The sequence below is a fragment of the Oncorhynchus mykiss genome, chromosome 8, assembly GCF_013265735.2.
Source record: "Oncorhynchus mykiss isolate Arlee chromosome 8, USDA_OmykA_1.1, whole genome shotgun sequence".
Taxonomy (NCBI): Eukaryota; Metazoa; Chordata; class Actinopteri; order Salmoniformes; family Salmonidae; genus Oncorhynchus; species Oncorhynchus mykiss.
In genome coordinates this window covers 71,384,128-71,406,498 of record NC_048572.1, presented here as the reverse complement: position 1 = coordinate 71,406,498, position 22,371 = coordinate 71,384,128, and the positions used below count along the sequence as shown (strand labels likewise).

Sequence of the window (22,371 nt, the reverse complement as noted above, 5' to 3'; positions counted from 1 at the left end):
TAGGCCTAGATAGCAGTCTAATTCACCTCAATCACAAATAGCTTGTGGCAATGCGCCGTGATAGAATGACGCCATCTGTCGGAAGACAATGTTTAATTGCTAAATTGTAATTATTTCGCCACTATGGCCTATTTATTGCCTTACCTCCCTAATCTTACTACATTTGCACACACTGTATATAGACTTTCCTATTGTGTTATTGACTGTACGATTGTTTATCCCATGTGTAACTCTGTGTTGTTTGTGTCGCAATGCTTTGCACTATGTTGGCCAGGTCGCAGTTGTAAATGAGAACTTGTTCTCAACTAGCCTACCTGGTTAAATAAATGTTTAAAAAATATATATATATATATATATTTGAAAAATCTGCCAGGCCCACTATACACAGCACTCCATTTCAGCAGCTTCAGCCTTAACTACAGGGGCGAATTAGCCTCTATTCTCTACTGACGGGCCTGGCCCACCATACAGCTGCCTTTGTCAGCCTCAGCAAAGAATTTGATGAACTGCTAAAGACACTCAGCCTGGCAGATAAAAGAGTCACCCTGAACTCTCTCACTGTCCTTTACTCATTAAAGGATTGCTAATTGCACTGACAGAACAGAAATAGTTTTATGTTGAGTGCACGGTCCATTAACACTTCACTTAAAGCCTGCATACATGCTTAGGCTATAACAAGTTATAAAGCATTATACCTCAAGTTAAGTTTTACTAGTTCTTACGCAATTCTTCAAATTAGCTCAGTGCTACAGGAATAGCACTAAACTTGCCTTATGACTTCCTATAGTGAACATTCAGAAATGAAAAAAAGAACATTTCCTTAAGGATGGGGGTGCTATGAACGCAACAATGTAACTCTAATGGCAGGAGATTGGGGCGATGTAAGCCATCCATCAAACCCTGTCATTATATATGGACAAGGCTGTTAGAAGATCAATGGGAACACAGAACCAGTGGATTGCTCTGGGTAGGCGGCTGACAGCCCATCCCACCCCCCTGGTTTCCACTTTCCACCACAGGAACCAAGGCCAAAGATCAAGTATGTGTGAAAACTTTATGAATATCTGATCGATTTTGGGTAATTGTCTGAACAAATATACTACCAGATTTTGTTTGGCTAAATTAGGAATTTGTGATGAAGTCAAACAGAGTGGTTGGTCAAAGTTTTCTGAGAGCTAACCCACTGAATGAATGCCAGATCGGGGGAGGAGAACGCAGTGAATTGACATGAGCTAAATGAGGCAGAAAGTTAGCGCCAGGACGTGAAACAAAAAGGCTGAGAACCATTAACAAGATGTCAACGTATTCACAAAGCAGTCTCAAAGTACAAGGGCTGATCTGGAATCAGGTCCTTCCCTGTAGAATCTTGTTCCTTGTGATCTAAAAGGCAAAACTGATCCTATAGCCTCTTTGTGAATACATGCCTTGAAGCCACAAAATCAGCCTGCCATATTTCCAAAAAGACCTCAATCCCAGTTCTTCAGGTCCAAATGCAACCACACTAGTACTTTAAAGAGTTCTGTTCAAGAAAATGGAAAGCACCCAGCCAGGCCAGTGGTGGGGACTCAAATTCCTTAGCTGCTACACCACTTGAAAGGTAGAGTGTGAAAGTGAAATGGTAATCCCGCCTCCGTCTTTTGTTTGAAATAGAACAACAATCCAAACAGAGGTAAGGTTTAGTCAGTCAGGGGGAAAGCCGAGACCCTTGAAAAGGACACTTCCTCTCCGCAGGAGGAAGAAAAATAAAATCAGCAGATTTAGCATGTCAAAGAGGGAGGAGAAAATAGAGGGAGAAAGAGAGGAGATAGAGAGTGGACTTTCTCAGCAGGGCATGATATTCAGGAAATCAAGCCAATGGTTACCTTTGACACACACACACACCTTTCCCCACCTTTGCGCAAATACAGTACTCGCACCAAATTCCTCTGTTGCTTAGGGGACAGAGGAGACTTGTAGAAAAGAGCGTGAGAGCAAAGACCAATGAAAACCTCTGATTTTGTCTCTATAAATGATAAAGCATTAGTGCTTGGTGCAGCATTCATTTCCTCAGTCATTAAGTGTTATATCTGTGTGCAGTGATGATCATTTATTTACCTTATAGCTGACCTTTGTTTCAAAAGTTTAGTCTAAAGTCACAGAGGGTCTCTCATAAGACCAAAGGAAACGGTAAAATAGGATGTTAGATTCTGCTTGTTAGTTCCTGAGCTGAGCAAAGGATTTTGACCTCCACATAATTAAGTGGCAAATGGCAGAATGATTCTCCTCAACCCAGCCCACGGAGTCAACAACACATGACTATCTCCACATGAAGGGGAAGAAACAAGGATAATTAGTCAAGCTCAAAAGACAAAGCCAAATAGGGATTTATTGGGGGAAAGAGACTGAGGAAGATGGGGTGGGACCATGGTAGCATTGAGTAAACTGTCCGTGAATAGGGAAGACCAGAGAATGACCAATCCTGGCCTCCTCTAATAAAGGTACCATTGATTGGTCCACACATTAAGGGAGGAATCAGGATGCCCCACCCCCCAAACAATCAGGGTAACTCCCCCCACACCCCTCCTCCCTGCTCCTCAACTTTCACATCAAATAGATGCACAGAGAGAGAAGGAGTGGTGGAGGGGGGGACTAGGCAATCAAAACACCTCTCACAGTGGGAGGGGGCGGAGTGATTCCCATGCAACAGCCGACAGTTTCACTAACACATTGAGAGAGAGAGCAAGAGAGAGAGGAATGTTATTAGACCCTAAAGAAAGAGTACACAGAGGCAGGATACTTGACCACTGTGACCCAAAATTAAGGAAAGCTTTAACTATGAACAGACTCAGTGAACATGGCCTTGCTATTGAGAGAGGCCGCTGTAGGCAGACCTGGCTCTTGAGAGAAGATAGGCTATGTGCACACCGCCCACAAAATTAGGTGGAAACTGAGCTGCACTTCATAACCTTCTGCCAAATGTACGACCATATTAGAGACACATATTTCCCTCAGATTACATAGACCCACAAAGAATTCGAAAACATGTCCAAATTTGATAACACTGGCATATTTATTAGGTGAAATAGCACAGTGTGCAATCACAGTAGCAATATTTGTAACCTGTTGCCACAAGAAAAGGGCAACCAGTGAACAACAAACACCATTGTAAATACACACTATATTTATCTGTCAATTTATTTTCCCTTTCATACTTTTACTTTTTTATTTTACTTCAAAAGTTTGGATTTGAAATCAAACAATGATTTCAAGTGCATTTTTCAAGTGCAGACTGTCAGCTTTAATTTGAGTGTGTTTTCATCCATACATACACAATTCGTGTAGAATTTACAGCAGTTTTGTACATAGTCACCCCATTTTAGGGGAGCAATGGTATTTGGATAAATTCCCTCATGACTATTAAAAGTAGTAAACAGTTTAGTATTTGGTCCCATATTCCTAGCACACAATGATTACATCAAGCTTGTGACTCTACAAACTTGTTGGATGCACTTGCTGTTTGTTTTAGTTGTGTTTCAGATCATTATGTTCCTAATAGAAATTAATGGTAAATATTTTATTTTATTGTACCATAGGCAAGTCAGTTAAGAACAAATTCTTATTTACAATGATGGCCTAGGAAAAGTGGGTTAACTGCCTAGTTCAGGGACAGAAAGACAGATTTTTACCTTGTCAGCTTGGGGATTTGATCTAGTGGTTACTGGCCCAACGCTCTAACTACTAGGCTACCTGCCGCCCATAATGCATTTACATTTTAGTCATTTAGCTGCTGCTCTTATCCAGAGTGATTTACAGTAATGAGTGCATACATTTTTCGTACTTTATAATGGTCCCCTGTGGGGAATCGAACCCACAACCCTGGCATTGCAAGTGCCATACTCTACCAACCGCCACACGGACGATAGTGTCATCTTAGAGATACGTTTATTGTAAATAAGAATATATATATGTTTCTAAACATTTCTATATGAATGTGGATGCCATGACTACGGATAATCCTTAATGAATCGTGAATAATGACGAGTGAGAAAGTTAGACGCACAAATATCACGCTAACCTCCCGTTATTGTAATGGTGAGAGGTTAGCATGTCTTGGGGGTATGATATTTTTTGCATCTATAACTTTCTCACTCATCATTATTATTCAAGACTTATTCAGGATTATCTGTTATAATAGTAGCATCCACATTAATGTAGAAGTGTTTAGAAACCTATTCTATTCTTATTTACAATAAAAGTGACTACAAAATGACACAATACATTACTTACCATTAATTTCTATTGGGCACAAAATAATCTGAAACAAACAAAACAAACAGCAAATGCACTCAACAAATTTGTAGAGGCACAAGTTTGATGTAGTCATTGCGTGCTACGAATATGGGACCAAATATGTAACTTTTAACTACTTCAATACACATAATATCTGCGTTTAGTTTTTTTGGCCTGTAATTTGTGGAACAATCTGCAGAGTTCAGTGCAGTTACATGTGCTGGTGCCACTCAGGCAGTTTAAATGATTGATCGAGGACCTCTATGTAGTTGAATGTGATGCAGAAAAAATGCCTCAGTGTCCCAATAACTACAGAGGGCATTGTATTTGCACATGGCTAAAATACTGTCTGTACACAGTAAAAGTTAAAAGTTACAATTATTTTCCTCTCAAGTAGTCAAATTAAATAATTTAATAATTAGAGTGTAATTATTACCAGCGGCCGCTAGAGTGGGAGCAAAAATACAGATTAAATTCTATTGGAGTAAAACAGCATGACCACAATCACTAATGTTGGTTAAATTTAGATTTTGCCGCCATTGTCCATTTGCAAGTGGCTCGCGAATGGAAAGAGTAGACAGATCGAGAGCGAGGATCCGCCGACCATCAGAAGTCATTCACAGAACCACAGAATTTCTATACTTAATTAGAATTCCAGGTAAGTTCACTGTTATTGGTTAACTTTATGTGCAAATTAAAACTGTTGCACAACATTACAGCTAGCTAGCATTGTAGTGTAGGCTTACTGTTACTGCACGATTTGCATAGTCAGATGCTAATGTGAGCATCTAGCTAGAGCTAATTAGCTAGCTAGCTACAGTAACATTAAGTTATACCACTTTTATTGGTTCATGGACAGTATGTATGCCCGATGGATCACTGCATAACCTGTTTTACATTTTCAACAGAGCGGTATTAGCTATTATCAGTAGCTAGCGGACTTTACTGACTACTGCCAGCAGGTTAGTCAGTGCAACATGTGTTTTACTCTGAAAAGCAAGCTGCTAGCAGACAGTTAGCGGCAGTTGGTCTGTGCTACATGTGTGTTTCACTCAAGTTTAGAGCTATTAGACAGTTTTTAGCTGCAGTTTGGTCGGTGTGACACGTGCATTTTACCCTGAACAGAGCTGATGGACAGTTTTAGAGCAGTTTGGTCAGTGTGACAAGTGTGTTTTACTCTGAACTTTAGAGCTGTTACCGGTTGACATTTTTTTCCTGCAGTTTGGTCAGTGCGACATGTGCATTTTACTCTGAACAGACACAAGCATTTTACTCTGAACAGAGCTGTTGGGACAGATTTAGAGCAGTTTGGTCGGTGCAACACGTGCGTTTTACTCTGAAAAGAGAGCTGTTAGTAGTATTTAGCGACGTGTCTTACTCTAAACAGAGCACTGCTCTTTTGTAATTTGTGCAAATGTGTGTTTATGCAATTTAAATAAACTTGTTCTTTTCATCAAGGATGCAGGCTGCACGCGTGAAGTACAGGGATTGTCAAAAGTACATTCGCTATGAGGGGCAACTGACCTTCAAATACTTTTTGGATTGTGGTGAGTGAAAAGTTTCACATTTCACACAATATCATATGGAACAACACACTTATACCGACACACTTTAAATATACTTACTTTATATTTACTGTCAAACTGATTGCTGATTTCCTTGCTGATAATGAATACAAAGGAAACTTGCGCCTCCCCAAATCACAGATCAGTCAAAGATTGGTTTATGTTTTGGGAGTTGTCTTATTATGCTCATCTGTAGTTGCGCTCATTGTCTTTGCCAGTCATTAATGGTTTTAAAAAATAAGTGATACTAACATTTGTATGCCGCTACAATCTCAGTGTTGATAGCTATCTGTGGTGTATTGCTATAATACTACTGATATAATAATTCAGTACGTGGCAGTAGTAGACAGCCTGTAGACTGCATTTAATTGGAATTGATGTGGAAAGGAGTACTAAGTCAGTTTTGAGGGTTATGATGTTGAAGTAAAGATGACCTCTTGATTTCTGTCTTCTGTTCTGGTTTCTCTAAAAATACACAAACATATTTAATCAATAAGGCAATCTTATTTCGTCTTCACAGTTGCCAATAAATTAGACATTCCAAACTTGGACTTAAAAGTCTATGAGGAATCGAAGACTGAAGTTGATGAGGAAGTGTTTGAGTTTCTTCTAAAGAAACAAGACCTTGGTGTGCTGGAGGTTTGTTTACCCCAAAGACCCAAATCCTGATGGTGACTTGCTTATTAGCTTAGAGCTTCACAGTCATCCATACAGTTCTGGCTAGCCTAACACATGTTCTGAATATGTGAGAGAAGCAGATATATCTGCTGATGTCTTTTCTCATTTTGATATTTTAAAATGATATTTGTTTCTGTGCTCACCCCTTTTAGAACAGTAGTGGGCCTAAACAATTCAAAATGTAACATTTTTGCATTCCCTTGTCATTAACAAAAGTCCTCTAATCATAATAATGGATGTTTCCACCTAATTTGTGTTATAATTACAGTGTTAATCACACCAGTTAAATGTTAACATGATTGCTAGATTCGTTGAGCTCCACTGCAAGCAGTTCCTTATCAAAATACAGTGGAGACAATGAGGGGGACTCCGATAACCGATTATATTGCAGCAGCGTCCTGCTACAAGAAAGAAAGGATAATCATCTATCTCATGTAAGTACTGAACATTTCCAGTTTAAACAAATGCCAAACTTGAAGATTGAGTGACAAATTACATCAGTGAAAGTTGTGAAAGGGTGATCATGGTGTGTTTAATTATACTTGCTATTTCATTGCCGTTTTAAAAGTGTTAGCGTGTTCCTTTTTAAATGAATCCGACTTAGACGATTGAAGACATTCTGAAGAACAAACCTGGAGGAGAGAGGATCATGAATGAGTATGCTCGGACAAAAAGCCTAACAGATAGCAGAAGACGCGATATGGTCAAGATATTGGTTGCAGAAATGACAAGTGAACATGGGTATATGTCATATACTCATTACATACCTTACCACCTAACACATTTTTTTAGCAGAAGTTGTGATTTACACATCAATACTTTTGTTTGGAACTCAAACAGTAAAGTGTGTGTGTGTTTAGGGCAAGTCCTTCAAGGCGTGTTAAAGACGACTATGCAAAGGGAATCAGTGCCTTGTTCCCATACCTGGCCGATCCTAGGAGCAGGTTTGGTATGTAAGTACATTAAAACCGAAGTCTAACCTTTTTAACTCTCTGGGACTCTTACACCTTGAATTTTTTTCAGAATGTCAATATTTAAATTGTTGTTTTACTGTTTGATGTTTTTATTTAAACTAAAGTTCTGTTAACATGTCTGTATGCCCACCATCTCTGCAGTCTCTCCTAAGCTCAACTCTGGTGGTATAAAAGCCCAGTTAAGTTCTGCACTGTGAGGGTCAGACCTGTTGAATGAGCAAATCTTCATCTATGGGCGCATCTGTAGTTAAGGATAAAAATGAACATGAAGATATTTTAACCTGCTCACTCAAACTGAATTATACTTTACTTTAGGAGCATTATTACAATGCAGAAGATGGGAGTGGATCTCTAGCAGGGAGACTGAAATTTGTTCAAAGGGAAGCATCAGAGGGACGACAGAAGACCGTGCGTCAGTCACTGACGTGTAAGTGATTTTGATTGGAGTTAGTCTCATTCATGACACATGACCAGAGAATAATTGTATGTGAACATCTGTATAAGCAAGTGTTTCTTAGTCTCTTACCCTTTTAGTATTTCTTAGTATAAATTCTGTTTCTGAGTCAAATAAATCCTACTTTTCATCTGGTGACATAACTGCATCCATGGATCAATTGTTTTCTGTTTTACAACAGTCTGATTAGGACTGTGATATATTACTGTCACGAGAATTTACAATCCCAATGATGATAACTAACAATTATTTAAGCTTTGACCAATCCCCGAGGTTTGTAAGACCCTGGGTTTAATACAAATTAGGCAAAGACTCAGCTTTTGCAAAAGGTCCGTAAAGTTATTCACGAGAATGTTCTAAAGTCCATAATACAAAGACATGCAATTTTATAACTCACCCTCCCCCTACCTACTAATATGCACATACCGACACACAAACAGTAGGGGGATGCATCTTTCCCCACAGTTCTCATTCCTGTTTATCACTACCAAGTTGGCAGTTCCATCCCCCCGAGATTAGAGGGACCTTGACAGGACTACCTTTCCTGTCGTAAGTTTCCCAGAGTTCTAACCAGGTCAGGTCATGCATAGTTTAATTGTTCTCTGTGTTTTCTTACACACACACACACACACACACACACACACACACACACACACACACACACATTTCTACTTGTCTCAACCAAACCTTTTAGACTGAAGTTTATCATTCTAATTCGTTATACGTTACATAATCTAATAGTTACTAATAGTTACGTTTGTCTAATTATTCATTATACATGTTACATAATCTAATAAATACGTTTCAGGGTGGAATTCTTTAGTCATTACCTTAAACATATAAATTCCCTTATCAATTACATGATGATAGTGCCACACCATAATGTTTACTGTTCTGTTTTGACTTATTCCATCTTGTCTGCAGATTGAGCAAGAATTTAGTCTGATGTTTGGTGACGCAACATCTGCAAAGTTCCTTGAGAAGTGGCCTACTCTCTACAAGCAGAAAGTCATTGACCAAAGCTGTGGCTTCACACAGACAGGCAACCTGCAAGACCTGGTTCAATATGCTGAATCCACAAAAGGAGTGGAAAATGGTATGCTGGAATAAAATGATTACACTAATGGAAGGGAGCATTATTTCTGAAATGGAATGATGTAACTGTCATGACGTTGGCCTGGGGGATAGGTTTATGACTGTCATAAATACCTCTTCCCCCCTTCTCTCTTCACGAACCTATTGAGGTTACATTTAAAAAAAACTTGGTTAACATAGAGATTCTGGGAACATCAGTATGTGGGGGGAAATGAACTATATTCTGGTAATCCGAACAATTGAACATATGCTGTGGTACCTAATGAATATGATGTCAGTTCGGTTGTCATCTGAGACATTCTCATCAATGATAAGATGACATAAACTCCACAGTGGAAAGTCTATACATCAGAGTTATCAGATTCACATGGAATTGTTGTTCAATTTAAATGTTTGAATATGAAACTATTTGTGATGGGATGAAATGTGATTTTAGCTTCTAAAATGTGAGATGTGGGTTGTCATAAGTTAGGGCTGCTCACTCAGTGGCCCGCCCACGTGAAGAGACAGAGGTTGTAAACTTTTCACACACACCCCTCTTCCTTCCTATATAAGCTCTTGACTACAACATAACTTGCTGTTCCGCGGATGTGAGGGTGACGATCCCATGTCAGAATGGTTCAGATAAAAACTGCAGAACGAAGCCAAAATCAGCATGAGCTTTGGTTGCGAATGGTATGAACTTTGAACTCTTATTCACTACAGAAGTGATACCTCCTAGCCGTTGAGTTAGCAACTGCAGCTGCAAATGCAGGTTAGGAAGGAACAGAAAGAGTATCCCATCTACCACACAACGACGTTACTAGAACTTATCCAAGTGACCACCAGAGACATTCTTCAAAGGACAAAGGACTTGGTTTGGCAACACGGTCTTCCATCTACCACCAACCTACTGAAGAGCAGCTCAGAGTGAATATTTATTGCATTTTCCTTTTCCAAATGGGCGGTAATTTAGAATGCATAAGATACTGTATTTACGATAGCACAGCTTCTCCTCTGTTCCAGTCTCCCGCTCTTTCACTCAAACCCGCCCCTTTTCCTTTGTGTAACAAGCTGTCATATCTGTTCCGCCCACTAGGGACTTTTCCTATGACGTAAAGAATTATCCTGGTATAATTAATTATTTGTATATGTTATTCTGTGTGATTAGTTAGGTATTTTGTAAATAAATAATTAAACCCAATTGTGTATTGCTGATTCAACTTGTTAGCCAAGATTTTTGCAGATAACCAAGAATTTACAACTTTCAGAGTATGAGACTGAAGTAAGATGATGATTAATGTTGACTGCTATGGATGTAAAATAATGACTAATCTTTAAGAGTTTATTCGGAAGATAACAGCTCTATAAATATTATTTTGTGGAGCCCAACTCTCTGGTTAATTACATTTACATGATTAGCTCAATCAGGTGATATTAATTACGGATAAATTGTTTTATAGAATAGCATGCCATAGCAATTAATCCGGCATAGCCAAAGACACGACATAACTTTCAGTGAAAATGTGTACTTTCAGGATGGGACAGTGACGTCATCCATTTTGGTCCTTGTCCACCTTCTGCCACAGTCACTTCATGGCCGCAAGAGACAAGCAAAAATCTCAGCCAGACACGCCAGTGACCACATTGTGAAGTTTATCTAGGTGAGGTTACAGTTGACTGTTCTGTTCCCATTCCTAATCCTATTAACTACTTTTAAGATTAGGGACAAATCATGGTAAGATCATGTGTAGCTGTAATTGACATTTTCCCAAACTGTTTGCGAACAGCGACTCATTTTAATAGCACACTAATGAAGTTCTTCTGTCACAGACTGGGACCAGCATCCAGGGGCATCTGGAGAGAATCATTGAAAGCCTTCAACCCTATCTGCTTGCTGTGGGGACCCAGAGGAGTGTGATTCACAAGTACTTCATTGTGATTGAGAAACACCTTGTAACTCACCAGACATTCTTGCCTGTTTTGATGAGCTTTTCAAAGCTCATTTTGTATTCGGTACCTCATACAACCAGGATCTGGTAAATGTGTACAACTTCTTGCAAACCACAATTTATGAAATTGATGTTGATACCACTAAGGTTAATCTTAGGGTTGCAGAGTTGAGGTCTCAGATGCTGCATTGAGTTACTAAAAGTTTTGAAGTTGCAAACGGTTAAAACGCAGCATAGGAAATAACCTTTTTCATTTCACACAGAAACTTCTTCATATCATTCATCTAAAATGTTGTGTTTTGCTTGCAAAAGCCCCCAGGCAAATGCTAATTCCTTGACAAAACACCTGAAGTTGGTCCACGGATATTGTCCTGGAAAGACACTTGGTCTTAAATGTGGTCAAGATGGTTGTTCACAAGTTTATGTCACTTTTTCTGGGTTCAGAAAGCATCTTTATAAAGCACATGAACCTTGTTCTGATCATGGTGAAGGCCCCTCTACAGCTGAATATGTAGCAGGAAGTCATTTTGATGACTTGCCATCAAGTTCCCCTTCTTCCATGGAAGAGATAGTTGATTCTGTGAAGAAGTGTCTGTCTATACAGGAGCCTATTAAAAGGGACATTGAGAGCAAAATTGATCAGTGTTTTGAAAAAAATGAAAATCCTTTGTTGTATTAAATTCTGAAAGTAAGAGAAGGCAGTATTTTACAGAAAAGTGGTGAAGGTTAGACCAGTTGAATACGTTCTTGGTACTAGATTTGATACACAACATAATCAGACTACTGGAGGCTATGATCAGATTGTTGTTACTGATAAATTTGTTTGCATCCCAATTTTGAAAACATTGCAGTTAATATAAAGGAGATGATGCAGACGGATTCCAGTTCAAGAAAACTTTGCGACTTGTTTATTTTACCTTTATTTAACTAGGCAAGTCAGTTAAGAACAAATTCTTATTCTCAATGACAGCCTAGGAACAGTGGGTTAACTGCCTTGTTCAGGGCAGAACGACAGATTTTTACCTTGTCAGCTCGGGGATTCGATCTTGTAACCTTTTGGTTACTAGTCCAACGCTCTACAAACAATATGTCTTGATGAACATTTTAATGCAGATAGAGTTGGGTGTACAACAGAGGGACCTTATGTAGTGGATGTTAAAGAGCTTTTCTGTCACAAAGCATTTGATATACAGATGTCTTACAGTTGTGATAATTCAAGTTTGTTTATTGTCCCATACGGTTTCCTGTGATTCTAAAAACTGCACAGTAAGCTCTTTAAAACCAAGATGTATTGTATTGCAATATTGGCTTTTTTATTTACTTTTAATAAAGTGGGGACAGATGCCAACCTTTCATTTCTGTCCACAATTCTATTTTATGATCATCAGTATTTTGATGTATTGCAAATGCCTTACATTTAAGAATAAAGTGCCTTGTTAAATACTGACTTCTGATTTATTGACCTTAAGTTTAGTTGTACAAATGCCACTCTTGACTGATAATATGAAATTATATATTGAGTGAATTGGCAGAGTTTTCATTTTAAGCAAAATAGAGTAAATTACGGTTTGTAGAGTTAAATATAAACACTGAATAGAGTAGAAATAACTCTGAAAATTGAACTCTGCAACAAGAGTAATTTTTACTCTATTTAGACTGGGACCAAATGTTATCTTTTGTAGAGTATAATTGTATTCAATTTCATAGCGTGTACATAGCCATAATATAACATTTGAAATGTCTCTATTCTTCTGAAAAATTTGGGAGTGTAATGTTTACTGTTAATGTTTGATTGTTAATTATCTATTCCACTTACTTTGACAATTTAAACATGTTTCCCATGCCAATAAAGAAAGCCCTTTGAATTGAATTGAGAGAGAAAGATAGAGAAAGCTGGGGGAAGGGGACAGAAAGTGAGGAAAATAAAAGAGAGAAAAAACAAAATCACCCACAACGGACAGAAAGCAGGGCCCCAGAGCTTCAAAGGTTGCTAGGGGTGAGAAATGAGAGAACAACCCAGTAAATGTCAACAGTAAAACTCCTAAATAAGACTCCCTACAGTCAACAACAGGGGTACAGCTTAGATGTTATCCTCAATCAGTGCTTGACATCTTTTTACTTCTTTTGAAACTATCTCAAGGCCATCAGACTGCTAAACAGCCATCACTAGCACATCAGAGGCGGCTGCCTATAGACATAGATTAGAAGTCACTGACCAGTTTTAGAAATGGATCACTAGCCACTATAATAATGTTTCTGTATCTATCATTACTCATCTCATATGTATAAACTGGACTCCACACTATTCTACAGTATCTTAGTCACTTTTAAATCGTGTTTACATACTGCATCACCTATTTCATATGTATATGCTGTATTGTATTCTGTACTACACCACTGACTGTTAAACAGCCATCTCCAGCACATCAGAGGCTACTGCCTATAGACATAGATTAGGAATCATTGGCCACTTTAAGGAAATGAAACACTAGCCACTTAAATAATGTCCTGTATCTGGCTTTACCCATCTCATACTTAGTCACTTTAATTGTGTGTAAATATTGCATCACCCATCTCATATGTTTATACTGTATTCTATACTATGCCACTGTATTTTAGACCAATGCTGCTCTGACATATATGTATATTCTGAATCCATTCCTTACTTAGATTTACGTGTATTTTGGGTGTATGTTGTGAAACCGTTAGACATTACTGCACTGTCGGAGACATAAGCACAAACATTTTGCTACACTCACTATAACATTTGCTAAACACGTGTATGTGACCAATAACATTTCATTTGATTTATTTGATTTGACTTGGGCAGGAGCTCACCGGAGCGGAGTACCAGCACCTCAAATATTCTACTGCTTGAGTTCCTATTCCTCTTATAGAATATTAGCTCAAAAGTATTGCTCCTGAATCTAAATATAAACAGTAGTGGCTCAGAAATGAGTACCGGCACCTATTTCAGTCTAAGTCAAACACTGTTCTCAATTAAGAATAACAACTACATAAGAACCATGATCTAGAATCTAACTCTCTAGGATAAAATCCATACTTCTTCACTCATGCATATATAATGTTGGCTCAGAGATGATGGTTCTATAGTATGGTTCTAGAATGAAACTGCTGTTTTTTTGGGGTTGAGCAGTCTGGTTGAGTGGTTTGGCCAGTCGTTCTTTGAGAGGCCAGTAGAGGAGCATCTGTTAGCCGTGGGCTAGAGGCAGGCAGGGCAGGATGAGTTGAATATATTGTGACATTAATGAGGTTGACACCGTCCCTATGATGGAGTGGCTGTGTTTTTGTGCCAGCGAAGACTAACACCCTTAAACGCTCTCGCTGTTAACCCCTACTGCCCCTGTCCTCTCCAACAAAACTCTGGGACAACGACACGTACACCACACATGCACCCATTCACGCACAACAAACACCATTGCTTGGCAAAATTATTCTCATTCAATCCAGTCCAGCTCACACAAATTATTCTTCCTTGAAGCAGATGTATTGAGACGAAATGCCAAAGTGTATATCTGTTGTAGAAATAATACTTTATTATTTTCTTTCATTTATATGGCATTTTGTAAGAGTTAAATTATATAAATCGCTTGCTACAACAATCTACTTCAGTTGGCCCTATATTAGTTAATTTCCTCCATCTACCTTGCTGGTGCTAAAACACAGTGGCATGTTGGGTAATTAGTGGTGAATCCTTTCCCCGGCGGGAGAGGCTAATCAGTGACCTGTGGGTTTCATTTGGAGAGACAGCCCTGGCACCGTGCTGGACTGGATGGGAGACCCCCGCTCCGCTCATTCATTTGTCTAAATTAATTACCCCACCTCCACCAGAGCTCCTGGCAAGGCCAGCTATTCTAAAGCCTCTTTGGAGAGTTTGAGTGTGGCCGCTTGCCGGTTGATGCTGCCGCACCCCTAACCTGTGAGTATCCGGACAGGCTCTGCGGTCTGGGAACTTTGGGGTTCCGGGGGGAAAGAGGATCATTATGGCTTAGCTTGATCCAAAAGAAGGCTAAACTACAGCCTTTCTGCAATCCACACTGGGGTCGTAATTCTAAAAACAGCTGAGAACAAGGGATGAGAAAGAGGGATGAGAACGAGTGATGCTGCATCCATTCTCCCAGACACTTGTGTCCGTTCGAGAAGGAGGGAGTTAAAATGAGTGCGCAGGTTTCGAGGGGTTAGTGATGTGATTCATTTGTATTACCACACAGCCCCTGCAGGCAGCATGTGGGAGCGGCAAATTATTTCTGAACCAAAGTGAAGGAGGAGGAGGGCACGTCTCCTCTCTCTCTCTCTCCTCTCCTCTGGTCGTCAGAGCAGAGCTATTACCTGGCCATGGCCAAGGGCCCCGCATGGCGCTCCAACCTACAGAGGGGTGACAGTAAAGTAGCCAGCGCCGGTGAGGGATAGCCTTCCACATCCGTTCACGCTCCCGGACATCTTCCTCCCCAAATGAGACACAGGGGAGGAGGGGTGAGGGAGGTGTGTGTATGGTGGATTCCCTGTCTGTAAGTCTGTCTGTCTGTCTGCCTGCCTGCCTGTCTGCCTGTAAGTCTGTCTGCCTGTCTGTAAGTCTGTCTGTCTGTAAGTCTGTCTGTCTGTAAGTCTGTCTGTCTGTAAGTCTGTCTGTCTGTAAGTCTGTCTGCCTGTAAGTCTGTCTGCCTGTAAGTCTGTCTGCCTGTAAGTCTGTCTGCCTGTAAGTCTGTCTGCCTGTAAGTCTGTCTGTCTGTAAGTCTGTCTGTCTGTAAGTCTGTCTGCCTGTAAGTCTGTCTGCCTGTAAGTCTGTCTGCCTGTAAGTCTGTCTGCCTGTAAGTCTGTCTGCCTGTAAGTCTGTCTGCCTGTAAGTCTGTCTGCCTGTAAGTCTGTCTGCCTGTAAGTCTGTCTGCCTGTAAGTCTGTCTGCCTGTAAGTCTGTCTGTCTGTCTGCCTGTCTGCCTGCCTGCCTGCGTGCGTTCTCTCACGTGCATGCCAGACAATTAGAGGTGACGTGGAGATCATGCCGACCGGCAGACACTAATTAAAGGAACAACTCCCCTCCAATATGCTGACTGGAGAAAGATCCCAGCGCTGCATTTCTTGAGAGAAATGTATGTCATCATAATCTATTGATGTACACACACGTCATTTATGGCATACAAATAAATACATTTTATTCATGAAATTATTGGGTGATACATTTAAACTACATCTGAAAGCCATTGATGACACTGGAGAAGTCTGATAAAAAAAATACTAAATGTATTAGTCCTTCAAAAGATACAAACCAATACAAACACCACCACAAAACTAGCCTACATGTTGATTAGTACTGACAAGTGTTGATATCTACATAAACCTGACTATAATGCAAATCTGTACATTCTACTTTCACATAAGAATTTCTAAAAAGCTAAACCAATCGTGTGGATGAACGGCTTTTAAGTAAAATTTTTAAAAAGCTGAGGAGCGAGCCGGCAGAACTAGTGTTGCAGGAGACATTCAATCAGATGTGAGGCAGGTAGCTTCAGGTAGCCTAGTTACTGAGTCGTTTAAATTACGTGTCACTAATGTTTAGTAGGAGGTGGGGTGGGAACGCTACACCAGCTGCCTGGGTTCCATCACAAAGCTGCACCATGTCACCACGGTGACACAGTTAACATCAGAACCACTTCAAGTCCAAGGGAAGATGATGATGATGAGACCATAGAGATAGAACAATCTTGAAGTTTAATCTTAATGTTCAATCTCTATAGACGAGACAACAAAGTAAGATTTATATGGTGGGGATCAGATTGGAGATAATGTATTCATTCACCTTTTTGTCTCCTATATTTGCACAACAGATGCTTTGTGGTATTAGAGGAGCAGGGCTAAGGTAATGGAATCCTGAGAAAACAATTATTCCTCTTTTGTCCAGTTCTCTGCCAACAAATAGATATCGGCATTTTAATAATCATTGATCAACGATTACCCATGAGATAATAAGAAATGCTGTTTTCTTCTGACAATCAGTTGTTTAAAATTACTATTCAATGTTAGTGACTCCAATACAATAAATGGTAACAAAGTGACCAAAATATGAAAAACCAAGCCATTTAGCACTTGAGTAGTATATCTTTACATCTTCTCTTAATGTAGGTCAGAAACAGTATAGACACTACAGACCATTCTTCTATAGTGGGACAGAGAGAGTGATGGCAGCCGGGCCCTGTTTGATGGATATGTGACAGGCCCCTGATGGGTCCTGGGGCTCGGCCCCTGGGGTGGGCTCTAACACCATAATGGGCTCCTTAATTACCTGCTCATCCACACACAGGGTCATTAGTCAGAGAGACATGCTGGGCCTCAACTGTCACCCAGAGACAAACAACCCTCATTGGGGAGAGAGAAGAGGGGACCAGACCTTGGTTTACTTGGTGCTGGTCAGAGGCATTTAGCAGGTATGTGCAAAGTGATGTCACACACACACACTTACCATTATTAATGTAGAGAGAGAGAGAGACATATGAGGGGTAAACCAGTAAACCAAAAGACAGATGAATAGACCTGTAGACCGGTAGACAGACAGACAGTACAGACACAAAGAAACCCACACCAAACAGACAGATGTGGGGTACTGACCTGGTGCTGTCAGCGCCCACCTTGGTGTACCCCTCCAGGGAACCCTCCCAGACACTGTTGGCCATGGTGTTGCCTATAGCCATCAGCACCATGCTGAGCTCCACAGGCCAGTCATCCAGGTCCAGAGACCTCACCCTCGACAGGTGGGTCCCCAGGTTCCTGTGGATCCCTGAGCACTCTATACAGATCAGAGCCCCCAGGTTCAGACTGGCCCAGTCAGGGTCTGGGAGAGGAGGAGGAGAAAAATAGAGACTTCCAAGTCAAAACATCCAAGTCTGCTTATCATCTGTGCTCTCTTTGTCACGTAGTGTACAGTACCTGGCACTTAACGTCTTGGGAATCATTGACATATAGCTCTGATGATGTTGACAAGGTACTGTACTCACTGGCTGTATCACAGTCCACACAGAAGCTGTTCCCTCTCACGTTCCTTATGGACTGAATGGATGCCGCGTCACTTTGGCTGCCTAACCGGGACTGTAGGACAGCAGAGGTGAGAGAGAGGTGAGAAGGGAATCTGTGAGAGGCATCATGACTTTACAGTGAGAGAATAGAGGAGACAGGATTTCAGAAAGATACACATCACAAACAACAGAAGGGAAGAGAGGAGGGAGGACTGGAGGCATTGAATGAAAGACAGGGAGGCAAAAAGAGAGAGAGAGAGAGAGAAAGAGAGAGGGGTGGAGAGAAGAAAGAGAGGGGGTAGAGAGGGAGAGAGAGAGCACAGACAAAGTATTATATGAAAATGAGTCAGTGTTGCGTTGCGATTCCTCCCCTGTGTTCTGACACAGGCCGTGTTCCCATCTCTGAAGTCTGTCAGCTGTAATAAGAGCTCCCCCACACTGCACTGCACCTGTCTGACACACAGCCCAACACATGGCAGCTCAGAGAGAGGGAGGGGGTGACGGGGGAGAGAGAGGAGAAGAACCGAGAGAGAATTTTGCATTCACACATTAGCAACCAGAGTCTTTCCTGGTCAAGTAACGTGGTCGTGGAAAACCCTTGGGTCTAAACTAATCATGACCGGACAGACCCACGGTCTCCTTCCTCACTGTCTCTCATGCCCACCTTGTTCTTCATGCTCTCACAGGACTGCAGGCTGGCAAAAATCTGGCTCTCAATGGCTGTGACCCACAGCTCTCTCTCCTCAAATGTAGACGCTTCGAAGTACCACATCTGGCCCGTCAGAGACACAATGGTGAACTCAAACGACTCCTCAGACTCTGGAAAACAAAACAATCACACGGACATGGTGAAATATGGCCATTTAAAATCAATTACAGAGGAAATTTAATTAAAATTACTTTCATTATCGAAACAGCTTGGCTATTGTTGGACAAAGGTATAATATTTATTATGTAATTGATCGTTTGCCGTCTATAAAAACTGCCTAATAATAAATATAATAAATGCAATTTAGCAGACACTTTTATCCAAGCAACTTATTGTAGTGATACTCACTGGAACCAGTATCAGGGTACCCTTACAGTAGCTACTCGATACTGATTGTGTACACTTGAAAATCATGGCCATCACTATGAATTCAAAACAACAGACTCCAACACAGTTTATTCAAAATACCCCTTTGTATCCATTCTACTGGTCTATTTCTATTCCCGATTTCCATCCATCTATTTTTCTGTTGTTTAAATTTTCAATAAGAAACCGTTTCTTCTTTACTCTGATTAGGCCTTACACATTGTAAAATGGCTGCAGGTATTGTAATTCATTTGTAATACATTTCATGGAAATGTCACCTGTCATCTGCCTGGGCAAGGGCTTTGAAAAACATATGCTATAACACATGTCATAATGCCTCCTCCGTTCACAAGTAATTCATTAAGATGATGATAATACAGTTGAAACTGACTGATGTAAATCTTCTAGTCCTCGGCACATGCTTGATCTCATAGACAAATGATTTGTAATTACCTAATTAGGGCCAAGCAAATATAGCAGGCTCATTTGCATAAAACATGTTTCCCTGCCTCCAGTCGGAGATTGGAGAGGAGACTAGTCACAATGTGGGCTCCTCCAACACATCTCTCATCAGCCCTCTCTTTGCACACCAAGATTTGATGTACTAAACGGAGGCAAACCAGTCTAGTATAAAACAGGTCAGAATTTAGGAACATGTGATTCCAAATCGGTAAAAGCAGAGGTTGTGTGTGCTGGGGTTGGGAGGGACACAATACTGAGCTTTTATTTTGTAGGCACTGGACATTTAGAGGTTGGGGGGCGTGTACTCATTGGTCCCTCGGTCTATACAGCACCCGATTTAGCTGATTTGGATCGGCGTATGGAGACTAAATCAATCCCAATTCTCTAGCGGAGGGTCTCCTCTTCAGGGGGAAAACTATAATCCAATTAGCTCAACACCAACTTCAATTACCTGATTTAGTTTGAGACATCAACTACATGTCACAGAATCAATAAATACCTCAGAGTGTCTTATTTAAACGTAGAGGTAGGGAAAATGTATGTTTAGAAGTCTGGGTTGGGTTATGTTAAAAAGACACTCACTGGTGTAGTCTAACATCATAGGAGGTTTATAGGAGGTTTATATTGTTTTATTGAAATATTTTGTGTTAAAAGGTCCGATTAACCTATCAAGAATAACTTGTTAAGAAAACAGAACAAATGGCAAAAAGTTTATAATTTAATGAAGAAATTCAGTCATTTTTGATGCATGAAGCCTTTATGTAATGAATGTGTCCTTTCTCCTCCTCAAATGTCCCATCACTTTCCATCTAGAAAAAAAGCATGGCATTTAGATACGCAGCCTAGTTTTCCTCAGAGTCCAATGATGTTACACTTCTGAATTCAGCTTCTAAAAACCTGAACAAAGCTAATTATTTCGTTGACTGGCCAGGCAATAAATTGGAGGCATTAAAACACTTTCATTATGGAGATTAAAAAAGCAATGAATGGCTGATTTTTTTAAACTGATGAGGATACTTGGGAAAACAAATCTAGCTCTTCATGCGTGGAACAGACCACTACAGGCAAGAGATGAGCACATAAAAGGCCAAACAAGCTGACAAAAACATTGACCAAACCAGATACTAGAATAGGCAAAGCCCCTATTACCCATTGACGTGAACGGGAATATCAGTTCTAATAATTATATATCTATGGTAGCGTCATAGTATCAGAGTGACAACATTAGTATCATAATATGCTGATAGAGTTTGTTGATATTGCTTTTTAATGCAGGATCTGTCACAGCCTCACTGGAGAGGTAATTCCATTCTGTGAAAAGTCAAAGTCATTCTGTACCATGTTAGCACAACGATTAAGGTCAAAATGTCCTCCTCCAAGACAATTTATACTAGGAGTGAACAATACAATGAGGTATTATTGTTGCTATTTCAAAGCCATCTGCTACCATGATGATGACTAAGACAGCTAGTGCTCCTGATGTTACCCAATGGGTACATTTAGCCCACAGCTAACAGAAGAACGCATGTGGGGATTCAAGCACACATTAACACCTGCAATTAGCATTAACCCTGTGATCTGATCATATAATTGATCCAGCAGCTACACAATCAACAAGTCATTTCCAATTAGATGTGTACAGAGACAGGGCAGTGGGTGGACATGGAGCAACATAAGCTAAACCCAATAGGAGGGAACCTCTGCTACTGTGGAGAATCAGGAGGTAGATATGATGATTACCTTAATTAACATATAACACAACAAATAAATGAGAGCCTAATGGCTGTGGTGTGGTGGTGTGAAACGAGATGAGAGAAGGCATCTTCTTCTACAATGTCTGTCCTCCTGTCCACAATTTACCATGCATCATACAACTGTTAGAGGGCTTTTAAGTTCATGGTTCATCAGCCTGGATGCTTTTAAACAATAACAATGACATAAAATGTATAAATAATATAAACTGCAGATTTGGTCAATTAAGATGGCCATTAATTGGTATCGTTAGATATTTTGAAACAATGAGATCAGGCCTCTGAGCATAGATATTTAGAGATCATTGGTCCACGTTTGATGCTGAGCTGTCTCTACTCCTAATGACTGTCCCTCCACTCCACAGCAGATGGTCCACTGGGAGAAGTGGGGAACGGTGGACCAGATTAGCACCACTGGGGTTTGGGCTGAGTCCAGCTGAGCTGTCACCGGAAGGCAGGGCCAGGGAGGGACACATCTATTCTGCCTCACACTACCTCGCTCTTGAAAGATTGATTCATCGACCGTCTCAGCAAGGCTTAAAGGTGTGAGTGTGTGTGTGCACGTGTGTGCATCATCATCAAAATTGATGGACAGCTAAGAGTACTTGGACGATACAGTATATTGTAGACGGAGGTGGTTGGTGCGGCATGACATCCAAGGTATTTTTTTGTATGTATGATGGTATGTACAGTATGATGTGTTGTGTAGGTCGCATGCAAAAGGCGGTCAGTTAAAGAAGTGCTCTCCGTTCCTGTGAATTAACCAGCAGTTGGGAAGTGCAGGTCAAGGCGGTGCCATCTGTAAATGTCACAGGCACTGCTTGCTCATTTTACACATCATTAAAGCCATTATTCCTAACCTGTATCAGAGCAATCAGGAGCAGGGCATTACTGAGACACACACGGGCCCCGGGGGAACCGCACCACACCAAAACTCAGAGAGGGAGAGAGGAGGAGAGAATACACGCTCTCCATCTCTGACACAAACACAGACGCGCATAGATAGACACACATGCACGCACAAGAACAACAGGGGCACGCACTCACACACGCGCGCACACACACCCACAAACTACAACAACCTAACAAAGAC

General features: G+C 40.6%; 1 protein-coding gene and 1 long non-coding RNA gene across 5 annotated transcripts in view; one reads left to right on the top strand and one right to left on the bottom strand.

The window, feature by feature from the left end:
- The window catches only part of LOC110530474 (arf-GAP with GTPase, ANK repeat and PH domain-containing protein 3), a 276,915-nt gene that overhangs the window by 5,798 nt on the left and 248,746 nt on the right, over positions 1-22,371 (bottom strand). For 2 of the 4 annotated variants that reach the window (XM_036986120.1, XM_036986117.1), the window contains exons 14-16: positions 18,655-18,809; positions 17,973-18,063; positions 17,587-17,809 (exon numbers count right to left, since the gene is read on the bottom strand). In XM_036986120.1, coding sequence (XP_036842015.1) covers positions 17,587-17,809; positions 17,973-18,063; positions 18,655-18,809 — 469 coding nt within the window. The other 2 variants (XM_036986118.1, XM_036986119.1) reach the window with 2 other exon arrangements.
- Positions 9,883-12,400, top strand: LOC118965547. Its single transcript, XR_005052941.1, has 3 exons — positions 9,883-9,944; positions 10,553-10,678; positions 10,848-12,400. It is a non-coding gene; the product is annotated as an uncharacterized LOC118965547 (long non-coding RNA).